This window comes from Micromys minutus (genome assembly GCF_963924665.1).
Source record: "Micromys minutus genome assembly, chromosome: 8".
NCBI lineage: Eukaryota > Metazoa > Chordata > Mammalia > Rodentia > Muridae > Micromys > Micromys minutus.
In genome coordinates this window covers 59,233,770-59,261,699 of record NC_137977.1, presented here as the reverse complement: position 1 = coordinate 59,261,699, position 27,930 = coordinate 59,233,770, and the positions used below count along the sequence as shown (strand labels likewise).

The following is a 27,930-nucleotide window of genomic DNA, read 5'->3' as shown; positions in this document are numbered from 1 at the left end:
GTGGCCACTTACCAGGTTCTCATTGGTCAGCCGGGATATCTCCTGCTGGACACCAAACTCTACCTTGGCCTCTGGGGAGAGCAGCAGAGTCTGGCAGAAGGTCTGCTGCTGTTTGTCCATCTCCTCCTTTAGGGCTTCCACCTGGGCTTTGAGATGCTCTACCACCTCCTCATGCTCCAGCCTCTGGGCCTGCAGCTGTGCCTCCAGCAACCTATACCCAGAGGAGCCAGGTCACCATGTAGCTGGGGGGGGCACCCATCATGAGGGGCTACAGACAAACACAACAGGAGCAGCCAAGCACGAAGCAGGAGCAATCATATAACCCCCAACAAGAATGGACACAGCGAGGAGATCTCATCAGGCAAGTAGACCAACTGATGATCCTCTCAGATGACCAGAAACCAAGGCCAAAGGCACCCTGGCACTTAGGCCTCTTTGGCCACCCTCATTTTTATTTTTTTAGTTCTATGGGTGCAGATGGATTTGAGATTTAGAAACTGTCTCCATGTCCATATGCCATTACCATAAGTAAATTTCTCATAGTGCCTTAAAATAGCGGTGTCAACATCTGCCCCAAAGCTTGTAAGGATTTCCTTGTGAAGACAAGACACTGATACAGAGCTGATTATATTAGTTTATTTCTCCTTTGGTAGATTCCACTTTTTAAAGAAGAACTAATATTTTGCCTTTCCTCTCTATCTTTAATATTCTACTTTATCTCATGTGTACTATTTTTTATATAAATTTTCCCTCTTGTCTGTTAAAAAGCTGAGAGTATTTGGGGAAATGTTTAAGATCAACTAGTGCCATAAGAAACAAAGATCAGAGGAAGTTTGGAGAGGCTGAGGGGAGGTCCCTGCCAGAGCACCAGGCAATCAAGGAGAACCTGGGTCTGCTTTAGCAGAGGCAGCAGCAATGTCACCTTGGGCACTGACCCTCACATGGCCAGGGGCAATAGGTCATCTTCTGGGACTTGATAGTCTGATCTAGCTATCTGACTTAGTGTGGCAACCTTCAGCAAAAAGGGACATGGTAGATGGGGTTCTGAAGAACACAGTTGGGCCCGTCTTCACCTGGGACAGAGTGAAGTTTCTGCTCAGGGCAGTGACCAGGAACACCTCCTAGTGTCCTGATGACAAGGCCATCATGCCTTTTCTATCTGGGATATAGCAACTACCACAGAGAAGAGGGAGCAGAAGTGGGGAGTCGGCTTTGTCGGCAAAAGCAGCCATTTGTTAGGCCGTTAAGCAGCTCCACAGCAGGGATGCGTAAAGGCTTCTGAGGAAAGGTGGGCAACGGGAAGAGGCACAGGAAACCGGCAGTAACACCCGAGTGTTGGGAGACAGTTCAGCAGCAGCATTTTAGTTAGCATACAGTATTTAGACAGCATCTGACATTGGCCAAGACATACTGAAACTCATCAGTATAAGACAGGAAGTCAACAGGAGAGGACATGGACTGGTTGGTTCCAACCAGGACCACTATCTGACCTACTATGTGCCTGTCTTACTCTCATGTGGATTCAGCTCAGGGCTCTACGGCAGGAGTAAGATTCTCATCCAGGCATCTGAAAGGTCTCCTGTGTGCTATTGTCTGATGCATTTGGCTCGGTTCTTCTTTGTGCAACATCCAATCTCATGACAGATATGAGAAGTACTCTAGAAGTGTGCACCCAGGTTCCCACTCCAACAAAACAAACTTGACTGGCAGGACTCTGACCTCACTGAAGAACCACCAGAGTAGAAACAGAGGCAGCAGCCAATGCTTCTCTGCCTTTTCCAGATTTACCTGTGGCAATCCTCTTCCTTATGGTGACCCTATGTGACAGGCCCTGCTCTGATCCACCATTTGACAATAAGCGATGCAACCCAGATGTTCCCTGCTCAGGTTGTGGGGCCACACTGGAGCCCAGCAAAGGCTGCAGCACTAGGAGATGTGCTGTTCCTATCACTGCCATGTAGGAATCCCCATTATCTCAGCAGCAGCAGCAGGACAAGCATAAGCTTAGGTGTGAGCACCACCCAGTGACAGAAGGATCCACCTCTCTGAGCCTGCTTCCTCTTTGAGAAACAAGCCCTCCACTTCCTGTTGAGAACAAATGAATAGTTCTGCCCCTGCTCTCCGAGAGTCACATGCTGGCAAAGGGTACGATGGCCTCTGTGCTGTCTTCGCTCTGCATATGCCCCTGGTTAAACTGGGCTCTGTTTTGTTGCTGATACCAAAGGTTTGACTGTCCGTCTACTTAAACAGAACTTAAACCTGCAGGGCTGCACTCACAAGGGGAGTCAGACAGCACAGTGCACCTACAGCACTTGGCTGTCATCAACCCCGGGGAGTCCCTGAGACCGGGACCAGCTGTGTGCAGACAGCACGCACTAAGGAACCTTGCCGCACAGCCAGCGTGCAAACCAGGCTTTGGCCATCCCCGTTGGCCATCCCTGTTGGCCATCCCCGAAGAGTTAGGAATGTAGTATGTCAGCAGCATAGGCCCAGGAGATCCACAAGTTAGTTTCCTTTGCAGTTTTTTCTCACTGCTACAGGAACCCACCCCTCCACCCGTAGACCAAGAGTTGTGCCATGTGGTCTCTAAGGTTCAAGTGGGCCACCTAGCAGCACCACTTTGACCTGAGCAAAGAGCTGCTGGTGTCAGCTATAGAGCCCAGACACAAAATGATGAAAGCACGCCTCTAGGGACTGCTGGTCGGGAACCCATGTGAACTGTGCCCCAGACGTTCACAGGTGCTCAGGCCAAAACGGGGAACATAGACATGAGCAGGCACACAGATAAAGCACATACAAGATGGGAACATGTTTGACCTGGCAACTTGCTTTAGGCCTTGGTAAGCCAAGCCGAGTTCTCCATCTTCATTCAAATATCCCCAATCCTCAGTCTGGCTAGAAATGAAGTACAGAGAAAGAGTTGTCCGGTGGAGAGGAGGAGAGGCATTCAGAGAGACTGGGAAGCTTACAGCCAAGCCTTGGGGTCAAGAAAAGGGTTCAGACTGTGGGCTGTTTCTCATGATCTGGCTCTCAAACTCTAGGTGCTAGCAGGCAGTACCCTACCCTCTCTGAGTTCCCAGGTTTCAGGTAGTGCCTGAGAAAGGGGTTCACTGTGGTCTCAGAGATCCACCAATAGCTGCAGATCAGCTACACACTGCCAAAGACAGCAAAAAGCTGTACTTGTTCTGGTAACTACAAACAAGACAGCCATACAATAGCCCAGGCTAGGCCATCTCACATTCCCCATGCTTCCTTCTATCTGAAAGAGTTGAAAGAAAGGGAGAAGTATAAAAAGACAGGTTTAGAGGAGAATACACCAAGTGTGTGTGTGTGTGTGTGTGTGTGTGTGTGTGTATGCTTAAAGTTGACTACTACAAATTTACAGGCTGAGAACTGAATGATGTCTTCCCTTGGTATAGGTTACACACTATATCTCTGTCCAGTCAACCTGTGAAACCAGGTCCCTGGTATCTTCTGTTGGTTGTGTGTTCTGCCTGATGTCAGCCAAGGTAGCTTCTGAAGGTCATTGTGCTCAATGCCCTCCTGCCCCCCAAGTCCTGAGCAAAGGCATCCTTAAAGGCCAGATGGAGGGCATGAATCATGTGCAGGAATTAGTCCACACTGACTAATAGAAAGGCCACTCAGCCCATCCCAGAACTCAGACAGCAAACTGAACAACCCCGATCACCAGCTACTATTGTGCCCTGTCATGTTTTGGATAAAGTTCAGAGGCTGAAAATATCCATTTCAGATCCTTCCAGAGCTAGCCTGTAGCAGAAGGTCTCCATACCTACATTGCTTATACAGTCTTCTTCTTTAGCTGGTTGCCTACTAGCTCAAGTGGTGGTGCATCAACTGCCACTCTGAAAGTCCAGTGGGCGGGAGTTAGTTAATGCACTTCTGGGACCTTTCTATGGCTCTGTTCCTAAGGCCAACCTCTTAAGTGTTAGAAACTCCTGGACATGTGGCAGGGCAGTAAGGAAGACTATTGCCAACATTGTGGTGCCAGTTTTGAATGCCGATTATTTTGATGAACACTCCTATCCAAGCCTTCTGCCTGGCAAATGCCTGGAGCTTTACCATTATGGTAGTTTGAATGAGAATGACCTCCATAAGCTTATACGTTTGAATACTTGGTTCCCAGTTGGTGGAACTGTTATGGAAGGACTATGAGGGGGTGGGGCTTTGCTGGAGGAGGTGTTACTGAGAATGGGCTTTGAGGTTTCAAAGGAATTCACCATTCTCGCCCCGCCCCCCACCTTGTGCTTCTAGATCAAGATGTAGGATCTCAGCTATTGCTCTAGGACCATGCTGTCATGTTCTCCCACCACGGTGGCCATGGACTCTTAACTATTAAACTGTAAGCCTCAAAGAAACTTTTTCCTTTTAATGGCCTGGGTCATGGTGTCTTATCACAGCAATAGAAAAGTAACTAAGCCAACCAGATATTGCTTTCTCTTCCTGTGTCAACCAGCAGTTAGGTGTGCTGGGAAAGCTATATGCCCCAGAAAATCCCTAAGGACCCAAGACTGTGTTGAGCAGGAGCTGATATCTTCTCTTCTTGTTCTCAGATGTTAAGGCTTGCATCAACCAAAAGTCCTTTGTAGCAATGCTTTACCCCAAAGGAGGCCCCTGTGCTGCAGGAGTTCTTGGAAGTACCCAGTTGGAAGTTCTGGCACCCAGCTGCACACCCAGGTTTCTCCCAGTCTTTATCCGAAGCCTCCCTTGCCTTGCTGGCTGGACATTAGCTCCTGGGAAGGACTGCTAGGTTTGAGAATTCTACCTCACACCTGTAGTTCTCCAACCTTCCAGAGTGGCACATGGGTGATGCCTGGACATACCTCCTGGAAGTTAGCATCAGCCCTTATGTTACAAGTTTCACAGGGCAATAGAAATCTGAATTCTGCCACATGCTGGGTATCATAGACTCTGGTAAAACATAAATGTCTAGCTCAGACACTCCACATTTGAAAATAGGGTTGTGAGTAAATTGAAAACTAGTGAACCTTTGCTCCTAGGTGAAAGAGGCCCGAAGTTCCCCATTACCCTGTGCTAAGGAGTGTAACTGGGAAGGTTGTGACATCTGTTGGATGAGGGGAAACCCCAATCAGCGTGGCTTCAGGAAATCAACAGATATTCATGGAGCTCTCTCTCTGCACAAGCCTGCTAAACACAGAAATATACGAGGCCCTGCCTCTCTCTCTGGAGTCCCGCGGGGAATGGATGCTCATCGACATTCTCCAGGCCTGATTCTTCGACAGGCTAACACAGTGAACTGGATGGCCTCACAAGTATTTAGCTGTAGAGGTCCTGCAACAGAAATGGTCTCAGAGGGAAGATGTGCTTCCCTCTGCAAACCTTGGAAAAAAGGACCAAGCATCTATACCCTGTCATATGTCCAGCCATTTCGGGTCTGGTCAGTTCCTTGACTGTAGGAAGATTCCTGAGGGTTCTGTGGGTATTTATTTATCTAGCCTACACTGCATTTTCTCTCAGCAGCCCAGGATCTTTGCTGGGGGCCCAGAGAAGTGAACCAGGGGCACAGGCATAGAGAGGGAAAGAGGCCACATGTGGGGGGCTGCCCTCAGAACTAGGCTATGCACTGTGCAGGCATGCGCAAAGAAAACCCCACCTGCGTTTGTCTTTCCGAAAACCAGCCAAAGGCAATAATAATGCTTTTCTGTGCTGGGGCCTCCTGCTGTTTCCTGGGTCCCAAGGATAGATCCAAGAACACACCGTGGAGTTCTACAGGCCTGGCTTTGATGGAAGTGTTCCGAAGGGGTCAGAGGAGCACAGCTTGAAGCTAGACTTAAGCTGCACTGCAGCCATACTCAGTGCCCAAGTCCTAACCCAGCTTTGTGACCTGGAGGGCCTGAGCAGGGGAGGCAGCAGCTTTTCACCCAGTCCACAGCCCATTGTCCTCTCAAAGTTGGGTGGAAGAGGGTGACAGATGCCAGGCCCTAAGCGTGACTTCCACAGCAGTTACGTTTCCTTAGCTCTTCCACAGGCAGAGTGGTCAGAACGAAGCTGGCTGCCCCTGACTCCCAAGATGGAAGTGTGAGCTTGCAGAAGCAGGAGGGGGTGCTCCACAGTCTGAGAGCTCTGGCCAGAGCAGCCCTCCACACTGCTTTCCTGCATGCTCGCAGTGCGGGGAAGACAGCAGAGGGAAGCTCTCTGCAGATCTTGACAGGCCATGAAACTCAGCAAGCGGAAGGGTATGAACCCGAGGGACCACAGATGCTTGGAGGGACTGTCCCTGGGACTAGTTAGTACATCAGGAATCTTAGAAGTCTAGCCCAAACTTAGGATATGTACACATTTTCTAGGTATAGATTTCATCAAAATTCTAAAGGGACCCACACCACTTGACCAAACATGCAAGACATGGTTCATACGTATGTAAAGAACAACAGGCCAACCACAGGAACCACACAGCAAAGTTATCTTCAGAGCCCCCTTCTCATAGTAGGGTCCCTGTCTGGGCTCCCCAGAATCACAGCCCTACTTCCCTTCCCTAACAGTCCAACTGCTTCCCCACTTAGTGCTTGGATTTGTAGTAAACACAAAAGTTTCTCAAAGCTGAGGTTGGAACAAAGCTGAAAAAGACAAATTTTATGGTGCCTGATGTGGCAGATACTGGGGACCTGTGTCCCCACACCCTCCCCCTCTTCGCAGCCATACTTTTCTTACTCGGCTTCTCAGCTCTTCCTGTTGCTGGCTGAGCTTTCTGAGCATGGGGCTATTCTAAGATATAGTAAAGGCTATTTTTGCCTTATCACCTCCATTGTTATTGCAGGATAATCAAAATCCGGAGCATTAAGCAGCCCCTGGAAAGACCTAGATGGAGGGCTAGTCTCCTGACGGCTGCAGGAAAGAACAGAGAGGGCTGGGAGCAGTTTCGGCTCTGGAGATGGGAGTGATAAGCTGCCGGCTTGCTTTCTAATTCAACACCACCTGTGAGGCTTTCTCTAGCCGTCTCTGCTTATCTTCCACCCGAGATAATTTAAGACGATGCAGACTTTAGCGTAGGGAGTCACCTTCATTGCCTCCTTTCTTTTTTAGGGAGACTTGGGGGTTGGCTGCATATCTCCCCCCCCCCCCAGGTTTCCCATGCAGGGGACAGAGGAGGGAGGGAAGCTGTGCAGCCTGGAAGCCAGCCTTCCTTGTTTCTACCTTGGTTCAGCTATAGGCCAGCTGTGTGCCCGAAACACACACAGCTTCAATCCTTTTGGGTTGAGGAAACTGAGGCCTCATCTGGAGCAGCACGTCTGCTGCAAGTCCGAAGCATTTAAGTGCTTCAGAGGGGGCCGACTCAGGCATCACCTTCTGGGGCCTTCGGAAGAGCTCACTGCTTCCAACAACTTTAAACAAATGCTTTCCTCTGGCAGGCTTCCCAGGGCCTTCTCTTTCAACAAATGATTCTCTAATGTTGGGTAGATGGCCAGTTCCTGGGGAACAGGCTGTGTGACACGCTAGGCTGGACAATGACCCCTGCTGTCCCCAGTCCTGTCACCTTCTCCAGGTACAGCTCAGAGGTGGGCCCTACCTGTTTGTCTGGCAGACCCCGTGATAGGCCTCAATAGCATCTTCCTGGTCCACATGCTTTTCACTGTTGGGCCAACTTGTTCTGGCATTGATGTTCGGCTCCTAGAAGACCCCAAATTAAAACAAACAACACTCTGGTTGTACAACTTCTAGGAAAGAGCTTTCTAATATGGAAGTGTATCAATGTCTTTTTAGGGAAAAGAGGCAGACCTAGAGAAATAGATAACTGCTGTTAAATACAGACAGGGAACAGCTTCAAAAGGACATCTTGGGTGGAAGGACACACAGCCTTCGCAAGGCTTGGCTATGAGGCACAGGGGCAAGCATGGGGGGGGGGGCAAGCATCAGAGGACATGATTCAAGCCTTATAACTGAAATTCTTTATCCCTCAAGCCACACCCAGGGCCTGTATCTAGAGTGGCCTAGCCTGGTAGAGCCCATTGGATGGCCCAGGTAAACTCTAATCCCTCTCTCTCACTGGACAATCTGTCCTGGAAGGAAGACCATCAGAAACAACCAGGAAGACCACCTGTAAAGGCCAATAGAGAAATCTTCCCAGAGACAAAAATTAAGAGACAGGGCACGAAAACCAGCCCTGAGATTGTCTATCTGTGTTGTGCTTCTTTTGAACATTTTGTTTAAAAAGTTTTGTTTTGTTTTGTTTTTAAATCAAAGCATGCTGTACATGTGGGTGCAGTACCTCTGGAGGCCAGAAGATGGCATCAGAGCCACATGGGGATGGATTTATAGACAGTTGTGTGTGTCAGGAGCTGAACTCAGGTCCTCTTCAAGATCAGAGAAGTTCCTGTATCTGCTGAGCCATCTCTCCAGTCCCCTAGATCATTTTCTTAAACCCAGTAGATTCTAAACATTTCTAGCTGCCCCTCTTGCAAAAGGTCATGAAGAAAGGGCACTAACCCCTTGTGCTGCTTTCTGAGACCCCCAAGATAGCAGTCCTGTCCTTCAGGTTTAAGACCTCCATGAGGAAAGACACACAAACCCACAAGCCTAATGGCTCAGTGTCACTCCAACAAGCCCAGCTATGGCTGCAGCCTCCTTACCATGTTCTTGCCAGACAGTCGGCGCTGGTCAGCATTCATAATCTGGGTCCTGAGGATCAACACCTCCTCTTTGCGGACCTCGAGCTCCTCACTGGCCAGCTTGAGCTGGTTCAGTAGGAGGCTGTAGCTGTCCGGGGAGCTGTGAGTGGAGTTATCCTGCATGGCTTGGTCAGCCACAGCCTTCCGCAGCTCGTTCAAATCATTCTTCAGCTTCTTGTTCTCTGACTCAAGCTCTTGTCTCTGCAAGACAGCCAAGAGGCACACCTCGATGCTCTGCTGGATCGGCAGTTAGAGCTAGAAACTCATTACCCCACGTTCTGAGAGACATGCTTCTGACGCACTGGGTCTACAGCATTCACCCAGGATGCAATGCATGTTTTGAGCACATTTAACCACGAAATTCTTCTTTGTGGAAATGCTGTGCTGAGAGCCACGTGTGCATGCGTGTGGGTGTGTGCTCGCACACGCGTGTACATGTATGAAACGTACATATGTAGTGCTGGAGAGCAAAGCTATGCCCAGCCTCAAGTTCAAAGTTGTAAACAACATGCTGCTAATAACAGGACTTCCTAAAACTTCTGTGTGGTCATTTGGTTTGTGACTTTCTAAAAACTTTTAATAAAGTGATATGTTTGTCAGAGTCCCAGGATGACGGAGCCAACTCCAGTGGGCAGAATCTGTATGAGCTAAGTGAGAAAGCCAGGGCAGATCCAGCTGAAGGACCAGAGCTACTCAAGTTCCTGAGCCAGGATGCCAACACGTATAAGATGAACAGATGTTGAAGGCATTCAGCTAAATGCTGTGCGTGGTCACAAGAAGATAAATGCCTCAACTCCACAGTAGGAGGCATCGAGACGGTGCACAGAGACAGGAAGTAGAATGGTGTCTGTGTGGGGCTGTGGGAGGGAGGAGCAGAGTCTTCAGTAGAGACAGGCTTCAGAAGATGAATTACGGGGCTGAGCGGCAGTGCGCTGCTCACACACCATGAATGTATCCTCCGTTACTGACCCTCGTATACACTTGAAATAGCGAGCATGGTAAATTTTGTGCTGTATATATTTTACCATAGTGGAAAAAAGTTGGGAGGGAGAAGAGACAGAAATGACTCAATGTCTTTCTGTGCAATGGTCATTAGCAAATTAATAACAGTTTCCTGTTAGTGACCAGCGGACTGTTGAAACGGCCTCACTGTGAAGTCTTTGGGAGGAAAGGGTCTGGTCTGATAGCTCTTCCCTCTTCCTGGTGGCCTGAAGTCTCCACTGTTCTGTTTTGTCCTCTTCCTGCCATGTCAGCCATCCCTCTGCCTTACATCTGGATATTATTTCAAAGTGATTCTATTCCTGGGGCCACATTTTATTTTAACTGGACGTGTATCACGTAGGAAAGCATGCGTTCTTTTTGTATAAACACAAACTCCTTTGTTTTACAGATGAAGATGTGAGGGTGTAGAAATGGAGCCACTTGCTTATCGCTCTGCTGAGAACAGGCTGGAAGCTTAGGACCCGGTTTCCTGAAGCCCATCCACCTATGTTCCTGTCAGAGGACAGATGGCTTACCTTCAGACTATTGTAGGCTATATCTGCATCCTGGTCCACATCTATTCCATTGTTTTGTTGTTCTACCTGCACAGAAGAACAGAAAGGTGAGCACAGAACACAGGCATCACGCTCTGCAGACATTTCTAAGAGCCAAACTTCCTCAGTCTGCTTTTGCACAAAGAACTGGCAACCTCCACTTCCTCCAAAGAGAAGCCCAGTACTTTGGCTACCATGAATCCCCCCCATAAACAACTCCTCCCTGCCCCCACGCTATCACATGGTCCTCACAGGTGCTGACAGGTAGAAGATATATCACAAACACCACATCAAGGGTTAAATGATACAACCTTAGTATCCATAAGTCCTAAATTCTCCCTGTGTATGTGACCTCCCTTGGGAACACAGTCTTAGGAGATGTAGTGAAGTGAGTCCTAATGCTTTAAGAGGAAAGAGCACACAGACAAGATGACAGACAAGATGGACATATTAACGTTGAGGTGTGATTGGAGTCAGCTTCAAGTCAGGAATACCAAAAGCCAAGAGAAAGTCATGGGACAGTTTTCCCCACTGCCTGCAGGGGACAGTCACATCAAAACCTTCACTTTGAACTTCTGGCCTCTGGAAGATCAAATTTTTGTTAATAAGTAATTGGATTGAAAATATTTTGTTTTAGCATCCCCAAGAGTTATACAACCTAAATATTAATGTTATTCCCATGGTCTTTTTTTTTTTTTTTTTTTTTTTTGTGGTGTGCACTCATGAGGTAATTCAAAGCAGCTTTTAGCAGCTGGCTCATAGTAGGTATACAGTGCATACAACAGACTTCAGAATGCCAAAGCTGGTGGCTCTGGGTAGCGGTAACTGGAATAACAAGTCTACCAGGACTCGGGTCAGCTGTGGACCTCTGATTATATGGGCAGTCCTTAGCGTTGAACTGGGGTCACAAACAACTTCCTAATTGCCTGGAATGAGTTTAAGGGGAGACATCCCTGAAGAACATGGGTCTTTAGAACTAAGCCCTAATGGGGCATTTAACGAGATTGTCTAAGTCCCCGCAACCTGAAGTCCAGGTAAAGCTGTCATTGCCATGGTGGGCCAGGGTGTCTGAGTTTAGAGTGAGCATCTTCTGCAGCCTCTGCCAGATGAAGGACATGCATGGTTGCTGCATAGCTTCCTGCAATGTAAGCTGGAAGAGCCCTGCCTAGATACCAATGTTTGCCTTGTATCCTTCTACCACATGAGACTGACCGAGTCAGCACTCCTGCTGCTAGGTAACTGGCTTGTGCTTGAGTTCTGTGTGGCACAGACACAACCCCTCTAAATGTTGAGTACATCAGACCCTCGGGGTAAGAGGACCACATACTCGTACTTGAAGGGCTGTGCTATCATGTTTCTAAGTCTGCTGGGATCACCGAGGGGCCAAGGCTAGGTAGGGGAAAAGGAACTGGATAGATGGGAGCAGTCTGGCTGGCAGGCACAGAGGGCCCGCTCTCATGGTGGCTTAGTCACTCTGCAAGGACGGAACACTCACAGGCACCCACTCAGACTGTATCGACTGTAAGGCCTCTAAGGCGGGGACCTGGGGCTACATCACTCTAAGTGGCTTAAGATTCCTTCTGGAATGAAAGGAAGACTCAGAAACCTTATCATCTGCATGCTTAACCTCAGGGCATGATAGAGAATCTCACATTATTACCCTCTCCCCTGTCGTGGGCAACAACACACAGGACAGAGCCTACAGTTCTTACTTGGGGATTATATTTTGAGATTTTCCCTTTTACATGGTATCCAGACAGGCCAATTCTGAAGGCAACCTTCCAAAGCAATTTGGCATTTCTGAAATGCGGAATCATGTCTGTAGGCGCGGGAGAGTATATAAAACTTCTGTGCCAGGCGTATCTAATGCCATCCACACAGACCGTCCATGACTTACCATGGTTGACTTAAAATCCCTTGACTTTAGATGGCATAAGGGCAACCAGCATGCACCAGGAACTGTCCTTCATTTTGAACTTTGACCTTTCCCCAGGAAAGTGATTTGCAATCCAAGCTTCACCAGTGGCACAGAGCAGTGGTAGCTCTCTATTGTCCCTAGTGATCATGGTGGTGAACTACCAACACCCTAAGGATGCAATGTTGCTAAGTTAGGGTGCCTGGAAGGCTGGGGGACCAAATAACATTTTAATGATGTGCATTTTCAACATAAAATAGGGCTTTGGGGAATACAACTCAAAGAGGATCTGTCTAGTATTTGATTTGTGTTTGTCTATCAGGATAGCTTTTCCTTATGACTGGAAGTCATTTATTTACCCAATGCCTTCACTGTTCACTCTTAACTAATCCGCCTGGAGACTTCACACCACCAAGATTTACCGTTTCACTTATGCTTATTAAACAAGACAAGACAAAACAAACAACACCCTGCCCCAGGCTCTGATAGCAAGCCACCCCAGAGTCTGCAGCACATCAGAATGGAAAGGGAAGAAAGGTGTTAGGAAAGAGGAGTCTAGGTCCAGGATGGGGGTCATGGGGTCATGGAAGGAGGAGGAGGGGGAGGAAGAGGAAGAAAGGGGGGGAGAGTCAAATCCCACAATCTTCAGCTTAGGCTTGAGAACAGATCTGCTAGTGATATGACTCAGAACTGGACTAAAATCCCAGGAGAAGTGTTCCTCACAACTTCAAAGCAAGAGAAAGCGGTTCTTATCCCCTGACAGCTCTCTGCTGTGGCAGAGCCGATAGGTTTGTGATCAATGGCATTCAAAGCCACACTGCAATATTATTTTTTATTCTGCACCTGAGCTACGTTTGCTACACCAAAGCGGATTTAAATCCCCAATGGCTGTTTGTCTCCTGCATTTTTACCTGTCTTAAAAAGAAGAAACTATACATCGTGACTATGTATGTGTGCGTGTGTGTGCATGTATGTGCATGTGTGTGTCTGTTGTGGCTTGCCAAGGCTGTGGTGTTTGTGTGAGAACCAGAGGACAACTTGCAGGAATTAGTTCTCTTTCCATCATGTGTATATCCCTCGGATCAAACTCAGGCCAGCACGCTTGGCAGCGAGAGCCTTCATGGATACTGAGGGACATCTTGCTGGTTCTATGTTCTTTGGTAACGCCCACTTTGTATTCTTGCTGTGAGCCTGATACTGGCACAGTTCTGTGTGTATAGCTTAGGTTTCCCAAAAGCCCTTGAGACAAAGACATTATTTTTAGGTGTAAAGTTTCAAGAAGCAAGAGGTAAGGATGTCTTCAGTTGTGATGACGGAAAGACACAACCGTAGGTAAGAAGGGTCTACCTCCGACTCTCAGCCAGGTGACTGAGCTCACGTTAGATTCCAGGTACCAAAGGGTGGTAGGCTTTTTCTGCTAAATTTGACTTCTGCTGCATTATTTTCTCTGTGCCTGATGCGAGTCCTCCGGGCACAAGCTCCCACAGACTGCCCACTGCTTCCCAGTGGACATCCTTTGCCCTGGGACACTCAGGAAGCCTGCACAGAGGCAGTGGGGTGAGACCTTCACAGGAGGGATCAATTTGATTCCAACAAGAGGAAGCCCCGGAGCCCAACACCACTGAGACCCCACGGGCTCACGGAGCTGTCACGCACCTGCACTTTCCTGTTGTCCTGTTGTTCCTTTTCTAGCTGCACCTGCAGCTTCTTCCTCTCCTGCTCTAGTTCCCGCACTCTCTTCTGCAGCTTCAAGAAGACGGTCATGTCCATGGCTGCCTTCTCTACGCCGATCTCCTGTGAGGGAAGAGGGGTGCCCAGAAGGTGGTTTTCACAGCACAGATGCTCCAGGAAACACCAGGCCTCGCTGCCCACCTCTGTACCAGCCATCTGTCTCCTTGCTCCTCTCCGACACCAATCCTTGCCTCCAACACGGAGCCAGTGCCAAAATCACTAGTTTTTCCCATAGGAAAGCTGGTGCTGCCGGCTTATTCTCTGCCGTAACCTCTGCCTCAGCCATTTATGTTCCTCCTGTGTGAGCCACTTAAAATGACCAACCACATGTTCTAAGAACAAATGCGAACAGTGGGCAATGTATATGATATTTATTAGCAGGCACATATTATTAGCCTGTTTTGACATGTTGGAAGCATGATGATGTTCTACCTCATGTAAAGAGCACAGCTCAGGGTCAGCCTCGCTGCCTGTGAGCCACAGAGCTGTGGGAATGATAGTGCCCTATCTACATGGAAACGGCATCTGCACAGATGCTGCGCCGTACGTCTGACAGCAAGTTCGCTGCACCGACATCTGTCAGTGAGTTCACAGCAGCCCAGTGATCCTGTCAACATCTGTGCCCTGGACCCTGAGCCACCACCGACTTAATAGTATATCTCCGTGGGGCAGTTCCATGCTGGCAATCAAATGTCCTCCACAGGGCAACTGCTAACAGTTGCCCCAGACTTACCTCCACCTGCTGAAGGGCATCCTCAGTGTCTCCGATTTCTGAAGTGGAAATGGAGGGGTAATTGGAGTCAGATTCTAAGCTACTTTGATTTGATGGGTTCTTCCTGTGGCCCGGAGTTTGCTGCTCAAGGAGAAAAAAAAATGTGACAACTCATAACCAGCTCATATTGATGCAAAGTAAGTTCTCAAGGAGCCCTGGAGATCGGCCACTGCTTCTCTTGTCAACAGATGTGGGGAGTGCCGCTTCTTAGAACAGTGGGTGGACAGTTATACACATGTACGCCAGGCAAATACTCCACCCGTGCTACAACCTCTAACACCCAGAAAGCGAGGAGAGAACAGCCTTTTACTCAAGCTGTGCCCCTGGACTGCACACTGTACCTTCTCCATGCTCTTGGAAGGAATCTTTTCTGCAACCCTACCCCGTACAGCCTCTCCTTCCACCCCATTCTGCTCGTGAAAATGATAGTAATTAGAAATAGAGCGTACCTTCCATGACATTCGTTTAAAAAGACCTTTCGGCTTATTTATTTATTTATTTTTTGGCAGCTGGTTTGTCTTTAGAGTGAAAGCCGAGCTTGGTGGAATTTATAGATTTCTATTTCAGTTCCTATTCAGATTCCTTTCCTGGTTTCCATGCAACTAACTCACTGATGTTGAATATGTATGTCGGGAGGGAGGATTCATATGGGTAAAGAAGAATGTCGGATCCTGAAATGTCACAGAAATATCTCGTATTTTGTCAGAGACTAGGAGACCCAATCAGGTTCCCAGGGTCTCTGCTCCACATGGACCAATGCAGCTGAGGTCAGAGCCTACCACACCACTGTCTCAACAGTGGAATTTTCTAGAACAAGGAGCAGATGACAATATACACATACAGGAAAATAACTCTGAACCTCCCAAGATCTCAATAAGACCTCAGCTTTCAGAAAGAGTATCCTCAGGAAGTGACCACTAGCTGGCAGCTTCCTGACCACAGAGTTCACGTAGGAAGGGAAGATCAAGTGGTCCTCACCCCCACTCCTGTTTACTGAGCATGGCAGTGCCAGAGGGCAAGGGTTATACAGCCATGTCTAACAGGGCAGAAAGGAAAGCCATTGCCACTGGGGATCAGAGCTGCCTCCCTTTAGGATCGTCACCTCATCCCGAAGGTTCTCATATCTCTGCTCCAGCTGGGAGTACTCCTTCACGAGGTTCTGGTACCTGGACCGCTCCTCCTCCAGTTCCTTCTTCATCAGGAGGTTTTCCTCCACGGAGCTCTGTGAAGATTCAGCTGGAAAGCAGGCATGGGAAGCTGGGTTTCAGCATCGGAGGGGATCCTCAAATGCGCATGCCCTGCTAGCAGTCTGACTAATCCCTTGTGGAGAGGCTGCCCACCACAGGCTGGTCCCAGAAGCTGTGGGGGTGTCTCTCATACTTCTCACCTACTGTGGAGTTGAGGAGGGGCTCATTACTCTGAACCAAGGGTTCAGACAGGAAGATGAGTGACCCCACTCTCAGGAAGGCAGGGAGAGAGACTCTTGGTACACACGAGCACGCCCACCCAGTCCACGTGCCCGCCTCTCTTGTGGCAGCCAGCATTAAGAACTATTGGCAGTATTTCCAGCCGAACCATTCTCATTGTAATCCTTATCTTTCAGGTCCTTGGAGATCAGACCAGAGGTGATATAAGGAGAATTGGCTAAGGAACCGAAGAGATTCTGATGGTCTTTTTTTCCCTTGCCAACCTTGTATCCATAGTAACAGAAAGAAAGTGGTTTTTTTTTTTTATTTTTTTAAAATAAAGGGCAATTTGAAAGCAGCCTGTATTTTCACAAGATCTCTGGTGGGGACTGTGGCATTATGGTGTTTGGCTTCCCGGTGAGATGGGCGAGGACTGCAAAGGTGGGAGAGGACCTGGTTACCACCGAACAGACAAGAACAGGATTTATGTGCTCCATTGTGAGACACAGGGTGGGTGGCAGCTTGGAAGCTGAGGGGCACTCGAGAGAGGCTCAATCTAGGAACAGATTAAAGAGCCTGTCTTTCAGCAGACACTGCAGTGACCATCTGATAGGGCACACAGTGACAAGGATGCGCAGGACAACTGAAAAACAGCCATGGGTACTACTGTGCCGAGTGCCAGCTTAGGAACTTCAGCCGTGTATCTCGCTCCCACCAGCCCTGTCTTTCCTGCCCATTTTTCAGAGCTGTGCATAGCAGCGTCATGCTTTGAACACAGGTCTTCAGATACAAACTCCCATGAATGGCTTCGCACATGAAGGACGAGTTTTCCCTTTCAATACCCTTTTCAAGCAAATGTTACAGCAGGATCCTAAAACCGACCTCGCTTTCCCCCAGCTCTCCCTTAGGAAGCTCTTCCTCCCCTGGCAGGCTTGGCGCTTACCTTTGGACTGACGCAGGATTTGGTTGTTAAGGTGTTCTTTTTCATCCTTCAAGAGAGCGTTTTCATGTTCCAGGTCTGCAACTCGCTGAAAGAGATCAATGGGTAAAATAAAACAAAACAAAAACCCAGGGGGGAAAAATCCTAACCACGTAGTGACAGAAGAGGAGGCTGCTTTGGAGGAGATGGTATTCTGGTGGATCATGGGTAAATGCTCTACTTAGGAAAACAGATTCACCCAAAGCTGCTCTCATTCTGAAGGGAAGTTATGGGGCGGGGGGGGGGGGAGAAAAGAATCCAAGTCCAACAAGATGAAATAGCTCAGACCACTTGTGGTCATCTAGGTCTCCTGTAGAGCCCTGAACTGTTTCCTTATTGAAGAACGCACAGCACAGAACCTTCCATGTTTGTGAGCCTGTTTGTCTCTCTTGCTGAATTGTGAACTGTCAAATCTGGGTCTTGGGAAAGCTAGAAGCTCACAATGGACACATCATCTTTGATTTTTGTCCTGCCTGCCCTTTCCTGCCTCCCTGGACCAGTGTTCCGGGTTCTGAGAGAGGGAGACACACGTGGTACTGACATTCAGATATCTAATTCCAATGTGTGGCTCCTGACAACACTGCCAAAAAAGGAAACATGAGGTGATGGAATTCTGGTGCGTCATTGGTTAATGCCCTACTTAAGAAAATCAGTTCAACCAAAGGCAAATATGATGGTATAAATAAATAAAGAAAGAAGGAAAAGGGGCAATATTAAAGAAGAACCCACGACTTCTGAAGAGAAAAAAATTGTGATTATAGAAATAAATATTTTTATTTTTAAAATCACAATATAGGTGAATAAATCATTAGTTAATATTAAGCATGAAATAATGGCCAAGTGACCTAGAAATCCTATTCCTAATTATAAACCCAAGAGGAATAAAATTCACCAAAAAACTTGTACAAAGGTGACTATAGTAACATTTCAGATGATAGTCAAAAAGTGGAAACAGCTAAATCTTAACGAATAGCCCGGTTGCTTTTAGTTGTCCTCAATGGCTAGATGTTAAGAGTCTAGTGCTGGGGGCTGGAGAGATGGCTCGGTGGTTAAGAGCACTGACTGACTGTTCTTCCAGAGGTCCTGAGTTCAATTCCCAGCAACCACATGGTGGCTCACAACCATCTGTAATGGGACCCGATGCCCTCTTCTGGTGTGTCTGAAGACAGCTACAGTGTACTCATATATAATAAATGTAAATACATTAAAAAAAGACTCTAGTGCTGAAGATACCATTCACTTGAGATGCAGGACATAGAAATGCCAACCTTTAACTGACCAGAGGACTCTCTTCTGCTGACTAACAGCAGATAATGCTAGAAGGTACTGTGGGACTGTTGAGGGGGTGGCTGTCACACATGGACCATACCTCACCCCTTAAGGTTACTCTCCACCCCCTTTTCTCATCTTTTATAGCACATGATGGATAATCTCAGAAGGACTTCCATCTCTACCTTCTGTTTTCTAGGAATGAGAAAAATAAATCCTCTTTGATCATTATTTTTGTTCCATTGTGTAGAATGATCTCTAACACACAGGCACTCAATTAATACCTGCCAAGTAAAGAACAATGACTTCTATCAGTCTGTGCAAGACCCGTAGCCCACAGAGATGAGTCAAAGCTCCTCCTGATAACTGTTAGCCTTTTCATGAAACCACAAATACTGAGCCAATGAGTACGAAACCCTGAGTATAGCAGTTCCAAGAATCTCTGAAGATTTAACACACGAGAACCCTGTACTCTCTCTAGACAGATCCTCCCGCTTCTGCTCAGCAACTTGCTTCTTGGTCATGATATTTTGTGCAGGAATAGAAACCCTGACTAAGACAGTAACCTTGAGAGCACATTCTGAATTAGGACTCATTGCCTCCATGTTTCCATGCCGAGGAGCCACCTCCTTTCCAAATAGCAAGGACACACAGAACAGCACAGCTGCCCGAAGGCAGCCAGAGAGGGATGCTGAGGCTTTAAGATGGAACAAAGTTAAGAGTTCTTGTGAGCTTCTCTGTGGAAAGGTTGAAGTCATGTCTCCCTTAGTATAAACTGATAGGCGGGGGTGTGAAAGGGGCAGCTCCACGCTCCGAGGACACAGAGACAGATTCCTCTCGTAGACCACAGCACCACCATGTGTTCTACCAGGTAAAATTGTCAGAGGTGGCAGCCCCAAGTGTCCCAGCCAGTTCCAGCCGGTTTCCAATACAGCATTTCTGCTGACAGAAACATCAGACCCATTAATTAAACATCTACCAGCAGCTGGCTCCATCCCTGGGCTTTGCTAGCTTCATCAATCTCACTCAAGGCAGAGAAAGAGCCTGCACCCGGCCAGAAGGAAACCAACGGTCTTAATATGCAGCACGTGCCCAGGCTGGAGATTGCCTCTGGTGGTCATTAAACCCCAGCTAGGCAGATCCTAGAATAGAAATCAGGGGCCATCCGTCCCTTGACTATTCCTCAAAGACTGCAATAGAAGGCTTCACAGACCCCACAGAAAGGAGAATGTCTGTTTCCCACTCCCTAAAAAGAGTGGTCCTCCCACTTGACCCTTCTATGCCAGTCTTTTGAGGTTGTTCACACAGGCATCTATTTGTTTGGAGTTAGAGAGGAGGGCCTTAACCGGGTACAGTGGTACACTTTTTTTTTTTTTTTTTTTTTTTTTTAATAATTCCAGCCTGTAGGAGGCAGAGGCAGGTATATCTGTGAGTCTGAGGCGAGCCTTGTCTACATAGCAAGTTCTAGGCCAGTCAGGGTTATAGAGTGAAACCTCATCTCAAAAGATGGTGTGGGGATCACGCTCCTATCTTTGCTTTGGATAGTCTTTGCTCCTGTCCAAGCTCCAGGTTTATTAAAATCCCTAGGCCAACAGGCTCCCACCCAGGTAACAGCCATTTTTAAAAGTGAGCAAGATGGTTTTTGCTGCTCTGTTTTGTTCTACCAAGGTAGTTTTCTTACAACAAACACTTACCTACCTTTGGATAGAAAAATCAGCTATTTTAGGTGCTCTGAGGCCCTGATTAAAAATATTTTGTGGGAAGCAGGGAAGGCAAATGAGAACTCATAGTTCTCAGCTGGGAGGAAGAACCTGAACAATGGAAGAGCCAGAGACCAAAGAGCAGGGCTGAAGTCTGCTACTCAGAAAACATACAAGATTGCATGTGTTGGCCGGTGTGAGTCCAGGAGCAATCTTAGAGATGATCAAGGCCATGTGTACATGCATATTTATGTGAACACATATACACCTACTCATAGGCACTGTGGCTGGTAGGGGTTCTTGCACACACCTGACAACAGGAGGGTTAGGGCCAGCATTGTCCCAATTTCAGAGCTTTTCTTCCAGCACTAACCAACACTGCCTTTCATTCCTCAGGTTCTCAATCCACATGACTCTATTCTGTCTGATGGACAGATACTGAATGTGTGGGCAATGAACTCTCTTCCTTCTAGCTGGGTCATGGTAGAGATGGGGAGGAGAACAGAGGTGTTCTTAACCCATAGACAGCCCTCCAATGGCACTGTGGGACTTTTCCTTCTTGGAAGATTTGCCTTGGGAGTTCAGAAGTCAGTAGCAGTAGAAGCAACCCTAGGTTCCCATTGCATGGACTTAAAAAAATCTTAAGAATGAGAGTGGGAAAGTTGGTTACAGCCAGCAAAGTAGACGCCCCCAAACAATCATGATGGCTATAGGTTGCTGACACTCTGGAACACTTCACCTCTTTTACTAAGGATTAGATCTGTAGTTTTCCTGGGAACTAACTCGAGGCTTTAAAAAAGATGAGCAAAGACAGATGCCAATTACTCTCCCAAGGGAGGCCACAAGGCTTGGCTAATGGTTCCAGCTCTATCAACGCTTGCTCAGGGAATAGACATTTGCTCTAAGACCCAAACACACAGCCATTTCTGAATTGGAGGGTGGCTTGCCTGTGGACTCAAGCTCTGAAAATCATGGAAATTTCCCCAGCATGAAGAAACATCTCCTACAGGTGCCCTGCCCACCAGCCCTGGTCCCGTCCTGCAGTCCATGCATACCTTTCTCAGCTCACCATTCTCCCTGTTGTGAGCATCCTCTAGGACCCTGCGCTCCGACTGAGCCTTCTCTAGTTCAGAGCGCAGGCTCTGCACCTCCTCCTGCAGCTGAAGATTGGTATCAGCCTCCTGGTTCTTCTGGTAATGTGCCAGCTCCTTCTTCAGCTTCGCCACCTCCATGGCATGGGTGGAGGTGGCTGTGGACAACTGCTCTGACAGAGTCTTGAACTCTTTGTTCTGTAGGGAGCATCAGCAGATGGGGTGGGTGTGGGGGTAATAAAGAAGAAAAAGAGGGGGTTATCAAGCCAGGAAAGATCATGAAGGCCACTAGAAGAAGACTTGTAGGGCAGAACTAAAGCTCAGAATCATGACATGCCAGCACAGGCACTCGAAGGGAATCCCCTAACACTTTAAACTCATGTGTGGACCTAGAATCAGAGGGAGAAACAAACGGCAGCGCTGACATTGAAACAGTCCATGGAAAGCACATGAACACTCACAGAGAAGGTTGCTGCTGCAGGGATAATGGAGCCAGCTTCTTGGATCTGCAGTTTTGCCCTCTTAGGACTCCCCACCCCTTCACATCAAGAGCTCATAGCCTTGGACTTACTGGCACAAAGAGCTGTAACCTAATCCCCTCCTCTGAGACAAAGGACCCCTTCAGTATCCCCTCTTTCAAGGAGGCCCTCCAAGGGGCTCCAGGGTCTCTCTTGCCACCTGTCAACACGGCTCACACAACTCTCACCGGAGAGATTGACATCTGGACAATGCTCTGTGGGCCCAATCAGCAGCCAGCTTATGTGTGCGGCAGGCCCTGAGATCCTACTACCAGAAGGAAGCTCATGAAAAGGATGGGCAGAAGTCGGGGCTGGGAGGATGGACAGGGAGGCTGAGAGGCAGAGTGCTCAGCAGGGAGAAGTGGGGCCGAGGAGGGAGAGCAGGCAGGCGGCACTGATTCATTGATCATTCTCCATTGCTGGGCTCCACAGCAACTCCAAGCAGAACAGAGCTGTCAGCTAAAATGCCAATAAGGAATCAATGACTAATTCACAGAGAAATGAAATCTCACATAAACTCTCAAAGAAACGCTGTTGGCACCTACATAGCAGCACATGGCTCACACGACCTTGCTTGCACATGCAAGGGATGTGTTCCTTGTGTGCGAGATTCCCCACTCTCTCTGCAAGCTCCAGCTCCAGCCTGTTCCTCCACATATCTGGGCTAGCTGTCAGCCTCACTGGAGAATCTAAAAGAAATCCAGTTAAGCAGCAACTATTTAGAAAGAGAAACGCCTGTGTGAATTGTTCACCAGGGGCTGGGTCTACACTGGAAGCAGAGGGTCCCTGCACAGGTGGAAGGTAGGTTACGGCTAGCTACTCTGTACTCATGTCTCCTCTGGGGTGTGGGTCAGGTCATATTGGTTGTCAGCTCTCCCCATGGCCTGGGCCATGTCAACAAGGGTAGAGAGGTGGCTGAGGAGGTGTCTGGATGGAACTGGTTGGACTATGAAGGAACATCCTGTGAGGCAGTGGATGCAGGCACATCCCACCTTGCTATGGTCAAATACATCACTTTGGAATGCAGATGTTTTCAGAGACCCAGCTTTCCTGATCCTGATGCTACCAGAGACCAGACTCAAACACTGGGGAAGAAGGTGTCTGCTGCTGCCAGGCCTGTGCCTGAGCTCACCTTATCCTTGGCCTTCTGTGTGTCTGATCCAGTTACTTGCTTGTCTGTGGCCCACTTCTTCCCATATAAAGTAGAGACGGGAGAAATTCCCATCTTAGAACATCATCATTGAGCCTTAGGGACAAAGTGCTTATCTGTCACTGGCCACACAGTCAGTGCTCAGTAACTGTCAGAGAGCCTCACTGGGCTGTGTTCTCATGGAGTCCCTTAGGCTGACTCACAGAAGCCTCTGCCTCTGCCAGTCCCAACCCCAACTCATACCACCCCCCATGCCATTCAAACAACCATTGCCTCTGGAGTCCCATGGCTGTCTGTCTTGTCTCTTAGACACAGGACCCTCACAAACAGACTTACTGTGGTTCCCAGTCAGAAGAGGGAAAATCATTCCAAGAATCATGGTCAAGTCAACACAGCCTACATCAGATGAGTACTTTGGGTGAGCACTATACCTCATTCATGCCTATTAACCTTACCCTCAACGAGGGTGACTGATAACCCTGAGTAGTTCCCAGCAGTGAAAACTGGGGTGTGGAAAAGTCCCTGAGCTGTAACTTTTTTCACACTGTTTTTCTAACATGTGTGGATGCCCTCAAGAATCACAAAATATGGACTAAGGTAGTATTTACTGAGTGGATATTAACTATCCCCAATCAAACTGATTTAAAGGCCACTGACTGAACTACTGATTTGTGTGATTTTTTTTCTAATAAAAATATTTAAACACAACCTTATATTCATGAGGGCCTAAGAACCTTAAGTTCTATTACCAAAAAACCTAAAAATCTGGCTATGTTGTTCTATCATACTGGCCAAGTTCTCTTATTTTAGTTGAACTATGTCATATAGTTCTAATGAAGCTAATACCAGGTTTCTGGGTTGGTCCCTGTTTCTGCTGCTGAAAGTTATTGTGAAGGACACCACAAAGGAGGTGGCTTGTGACATCAGAGTCCAGAAAACCACAAGAAAACTGTGTTAGCATCAGGGACAGCTCTGGGTTTCTTCCTGAGGGACTCTCATGTGTCCCTGTCCTCTGCTGACTGCATACAAGCTTGGTGTCAAAGGGAGCCTGCTCTCTGCAGCTGGGGTCCTCACCCTTAAGACATAAACTTGGGGTGCTCGTCTTCCCTGGCTTTGCCTTTCACTTTCCTCCCATGGTAGTGAGAGCACTCTCACCAGACTCCTGCCTCCTGTGGCTGAGACACCGCGTCCCATGTCTTGCCCTCCTAAGAAGTGACTTGGGAGGCTTCATCCCCAGCATCTCTGGCAATGCACATCTTTCCTTCTGGCTTAAAGATGGAAGAGAGCAGCTGCCTAGATCAGCTCTAGGAACCACAGGGAAAAAGACACTCAATTCCCAATAGCTGGTCTGTCTACCAAGGGATCTTCAGTGCCCATGGTAGTGTGTGTTTATGCCTCTCCCACCATGTGTGCCCATGCGTGCACTCAGTGATGTGTGCCCATGATTCTGCTGCTACTGGTGCCACACACTGCCCACCAGTTCCGAGGATATGAAACTTTTATGAGCATGACCTCAACTGGTGGAAGAGCCTGTCTTTGGACTGGAAAACATTCTTCACATGTCCCCCTGCCCCCACTGGGAATGATCTTGAAACTTAGCCAGAGGTGGCAAAGTCTATCTGAAAGCAGCTTCAGTTCCAGCCAGGCTACTTTCTGGCCATGTTCTGTGGTTGGTTACTTGTCCCTCTGTGCCCTTAGTGTACTCATGTTTCCGATGGGGGTGATAGTAATACTCATCCACAGGCTTGGTGAAGATCAGTGAGTTAATGTATGGGAACAGTGCCTGGCATGAAAACCACATGGGAATCAGTGTGAGAAAGATCTCACGTGTCACCTGATTACCCACTGCATACAGGAAGCCTCTCCCAGGGTGACAGCATCTGCCACTGCTCACAGATGTTTGCTGAGCAGAAAGCTTAAGGCAAGAACTTAGTTTAAAAATAGGCCTTTTGAATCTGCTTCTCTCTGATGTTCAAGCATGTGGGATGAGGAATACTGTGCTATTTTTATCCTCTGGAGTTGACCTCACACACCCACAAGGCCACTACTGAACACTATCTGAAACCAGGGCCAAGATGGCCTAGGCACACAGGTGCTCCTCCCTAGTAGGGACAGTGGCTTTAGTCTCCTTGTCCCTCTGGCCACACTGTGTCTAGAAAAGTGACTCAAATGGTCACTGGCATTGACCTGGCACTGGCAGCCCTGATAGAACAGTGGACACCATGGTACTTTGTGTTTTAGCAAACCTCTCCCCTGGTCACTGCCTCTCTGACTTGTGTGTTGGCTGACCAGGGTAGAAGTGAGCATCCCCGGCTCACACTGGGAGGGCTGACTTTTTATCCTGAGCATCTATACTAGATGATTTTGTGTATAAACTTGACACAAGAGTGGCCAGAGAGGAAGGAGCCTCAGTTGAGGAAATTCCTCCATGAGATCCAGCTGTAAGGCATTTTCTCAGCAATCAATGGAGGAGACACCCAATGGGTGGGGTCACCCCAGGGCTGGTTGTCCTGAGTTCTATAAGAAAGCAGCCAGTAAGTAGCATTTCTCCATGGCCTCTGCATCAACCCCTACATCCAGGTTCCTGCCCTGTCTGAGTTCCTGTCCTGACTCCCTTTGATGATGAATGGTGCCAAAATAAGCCTTTCCCTTCCCATTTTGATCATGGTGCTTCACCACAGCAATAGAACCCCAAGTAAGCATCTAAGTCAGTAACTCCCAGAGGCCATATATCCAGGCTACTGGTTCTTCCAGAAGCCTGGTCTCTGCCCAGAACAGGGAAGCAAAGTGTCCCATTGTCAGCTGTCTCCACACTGGGGCTCACGTGTAGGACAGCTTAGCCAAAAATCGGTTCATTGTACTGGGAATATGACTCAGCTGTCAGAATGCTTGCCCTGTAGCATGAAGCAGGAGTGAGCCGTAGCAGAGCACAAAGCTGAACCTGGTAGCCCACCCCTGTGCTTCCAGCATTTGGGCATATCATCAGAAAGATCAGAGGTTCATGGTCATTCTTGGCTGTAAATGGAGTTGCAGGCTAGCATGAACTACACGAAAGTCTATCTTTAAAAATAATACTGATTAAATAAAAAAAGACTCATCTATTTTCCTGCCCTCAGGTTATGAGAAGCTCCAAAAGTGCCTAGTATAGAATGGGTGCATTAAGATCAAGTGTCCCCCACTGCTATGGCTGGCCCCCACTGCCAGGTTTTTCTTTTCCTCACATCCACACCTTTCTCTCCTTGTTTTTTGGGAAGGCTGGTCCTGCTGCAGTGGGTCTCCTTTCCTCCCTGGGAGCCCCACTCAGTAGCAACAGCACACAGAACAGGACCAGCTTAATGGTGACGTTTGGGACTAAGAAGCCAGCACTGTCTTTATGCTAGCTGTAGGATGAGACCTGGGCACTGCTCAGATTTGAACATTTTATACCTGTGTGGCTTTGTCAAGATATTCGATGTCCCCAGCCCACCATCCATCAAAAATGATTCACAAAGTCATGTGATGATCATCTATTGTATGGATCACATGTGAGTGAACATAAAACAATCAACCACAGGCTTTGGGGTACTCAAAAAAAAAAAATCACAGTGGTATAAATGGAATTGCAGACTAGTTGGGATCATATGAGAATAGCTTTTTTAAAAAGTCAAGACCAAAATGACTTGTCTATTTCCTGCTCTGAGGTTATGAGAAGCTTCAAAATCTCCCTGGTACTAATATTTATTTTTATAGTACGGCATACAATCTGGGCCATGGTCCCTCCTACCTGAACCCTAACAGAATTTCTGACATATTCTGGCACTAAACAAAGATCTTCTGGGGTATGGAGGAGCAGATACTTGGACCACCTGACTGGTGTGAAACTATTTCCAAATTGTATTCTACCGGAGTCTACGTGACCCCGAAGGAGCCAGCATTCTACGCTCGCCTCAGATCCTTTCACAGAACTCTGCCCACAGTGGGCTTTAGCATTGACAAATTGCTTCTCCAGCTGGCTGATGTGTGAGGTTGCCAGTGCAGAGAGAGGTAAAAGCTTAAACAATGCAATACCAATGCCATATCAGACAGGATAGCAACATTTACCTCACAGGGCCTGTCATAAGCAAAGAGGGAAACACAATGAGGGTAACACAGGAAACCTTATTAAGTGCCAGACATTGCTGTGGCTGTACTGTACAGCCTCTGGAGGGGCAGGGCTACAGGACTTTTATTGCTCCATTAAAACTACCACGAAGTTGGTGGCTCAGAACAACGTAAGCTATTATACATTTCTGGAAGGAACTTCTAAAAATGGCCAGCAGAACTGTGGTTTTTTTGGAGACTCCTGGGGAGAACCTCCCCTTGTTATCTGCAGCTCCTAAAGGCAGCCTGAAGACTGGAGCGTGCGGCTCTGCATCCTGCTACTTAATTCTGTCTGCAGCGTTCTCCCATGAGCACGCTACGATCCATCCCATGGGGCCCACCTGGACAGCCCAAGGCCATCTTCCCATCCAGACATCCCTAACTTATGCACTCTTGCAGAGATGCTTTTGGTGTGTGAGAAAGCACATTTATAGATCCTGAAGGTTAGGGCCTGGTATCTTTGCTGGGGAGTGAAGCTATTCTGTGTACTACATTCAGTAACTATTCTTACTGACTGGGCAATGCCCCTGAAGCCTCTGGTACCTGCAGCTCCCTGAGAAAGCTTGGGGTCCTTCTCAAGCATGTCTCAGTATCCCACAAGCTTCAACAGCTGTGTAGCAAACTTCCGCCACTGACCTGGTCATCAATCTTCCGCTGTAGCTGGACAACTTTGTTCTCCATGCCCACGTTGAGGCGTTTCAGATGCTCTGCAGAGCGGGCCTCGATCTTAAGGGCCTTCAGCTCCTGCCTGGCCTTGAGTCTCCGGAAGGCGCACTGGATGACAATGGCTGCATTCCGTTGCTGCTGAAAATGTCTCCGTGCCATCCAGCCGCGGGCATACTTCTGGATGATGGTGGCTTTGTGCTCCGTGAGGACCTGGTCAGGACAAGGACACACAGCCTGTCGGCTTGCTCTGCGTGGCGAGCAGGTACAGCTTCTGTAACTACCTGGGGTTTGAAAGCTGGCCTGGCCTTGGGTTTAGGAGACCAAGCATAGGTGGTCTGTAACATCTGAGGATTTGATAGAAAGTTTTAGCTAGGTTCTGTAGACCACGTATGGGGACTGGCTGCCCAACTCTTGCATCTACCCTTATTTACTAG

At 48.1% G+C, this 27,930-nt stretch overlaps 1 protein-coding gene across 2 annotated transcripts in view; it reads right to left on the bottom strand.

Annotated features, from left to right (window-relative positions):
* MYO5B (myosin VB) overlaps positions 1 to 27,930 on the bottom strand; it is a 288,648-nt gene that overhangs the window by 22,947 nt on the left and 237,771 nt on the right. The window contains exons 21-31 of one of the 2 annotated variants that reach the window (XM_080920007.1): positions 27,467 to 27,706; positions 21,008 to 21,241; positions 16,948 to 17,032; positions 15,701 to 15,834; positions 14,560 to 14,679; positions 13,752 to 13,889; positions 10,163 to 10,228; positions 8,607 to 8,846; positions 7,547 to 7,647; positions 2,818 to 2,895; positions 13 to 211 (exon numbers count right to left, since the gene is read on the bottom strand). In XM_080920007.1, the coding sequence (XP_080776133.1) occupies positions 13 to 211; positions 2,818 to 2,895; positions 7,547 to 7,647; positions 8,607 to 8,846; positions 10,163 to 10,228; positions 13,752 to 13,889; positions 14,560 to 14,679; positions 15,701 to 15,834; positions 16,948 to 17,032; positions 21,008 to 21,241; positions 27,467 to 27,706 (1,635 nt within the window). The remainder of the gene's footprint in view (positions 1 to 12; positions 212 to 2,817; positions 2,896 to 7,546; positions 7,648 to 8,606; positions 8,847 to 10,162; positions 10,229 to 13,751; positions 13,890 to 14,559; positions 14,680 to 15,700; positions 15,835 to 16,947; positions 17,033 to 21,007; positions 21,242 to 27,466; positions 27,707 to 27,930) is intronic. The other variant, XM_080920008.1, reaches the window with a different exon arrangement.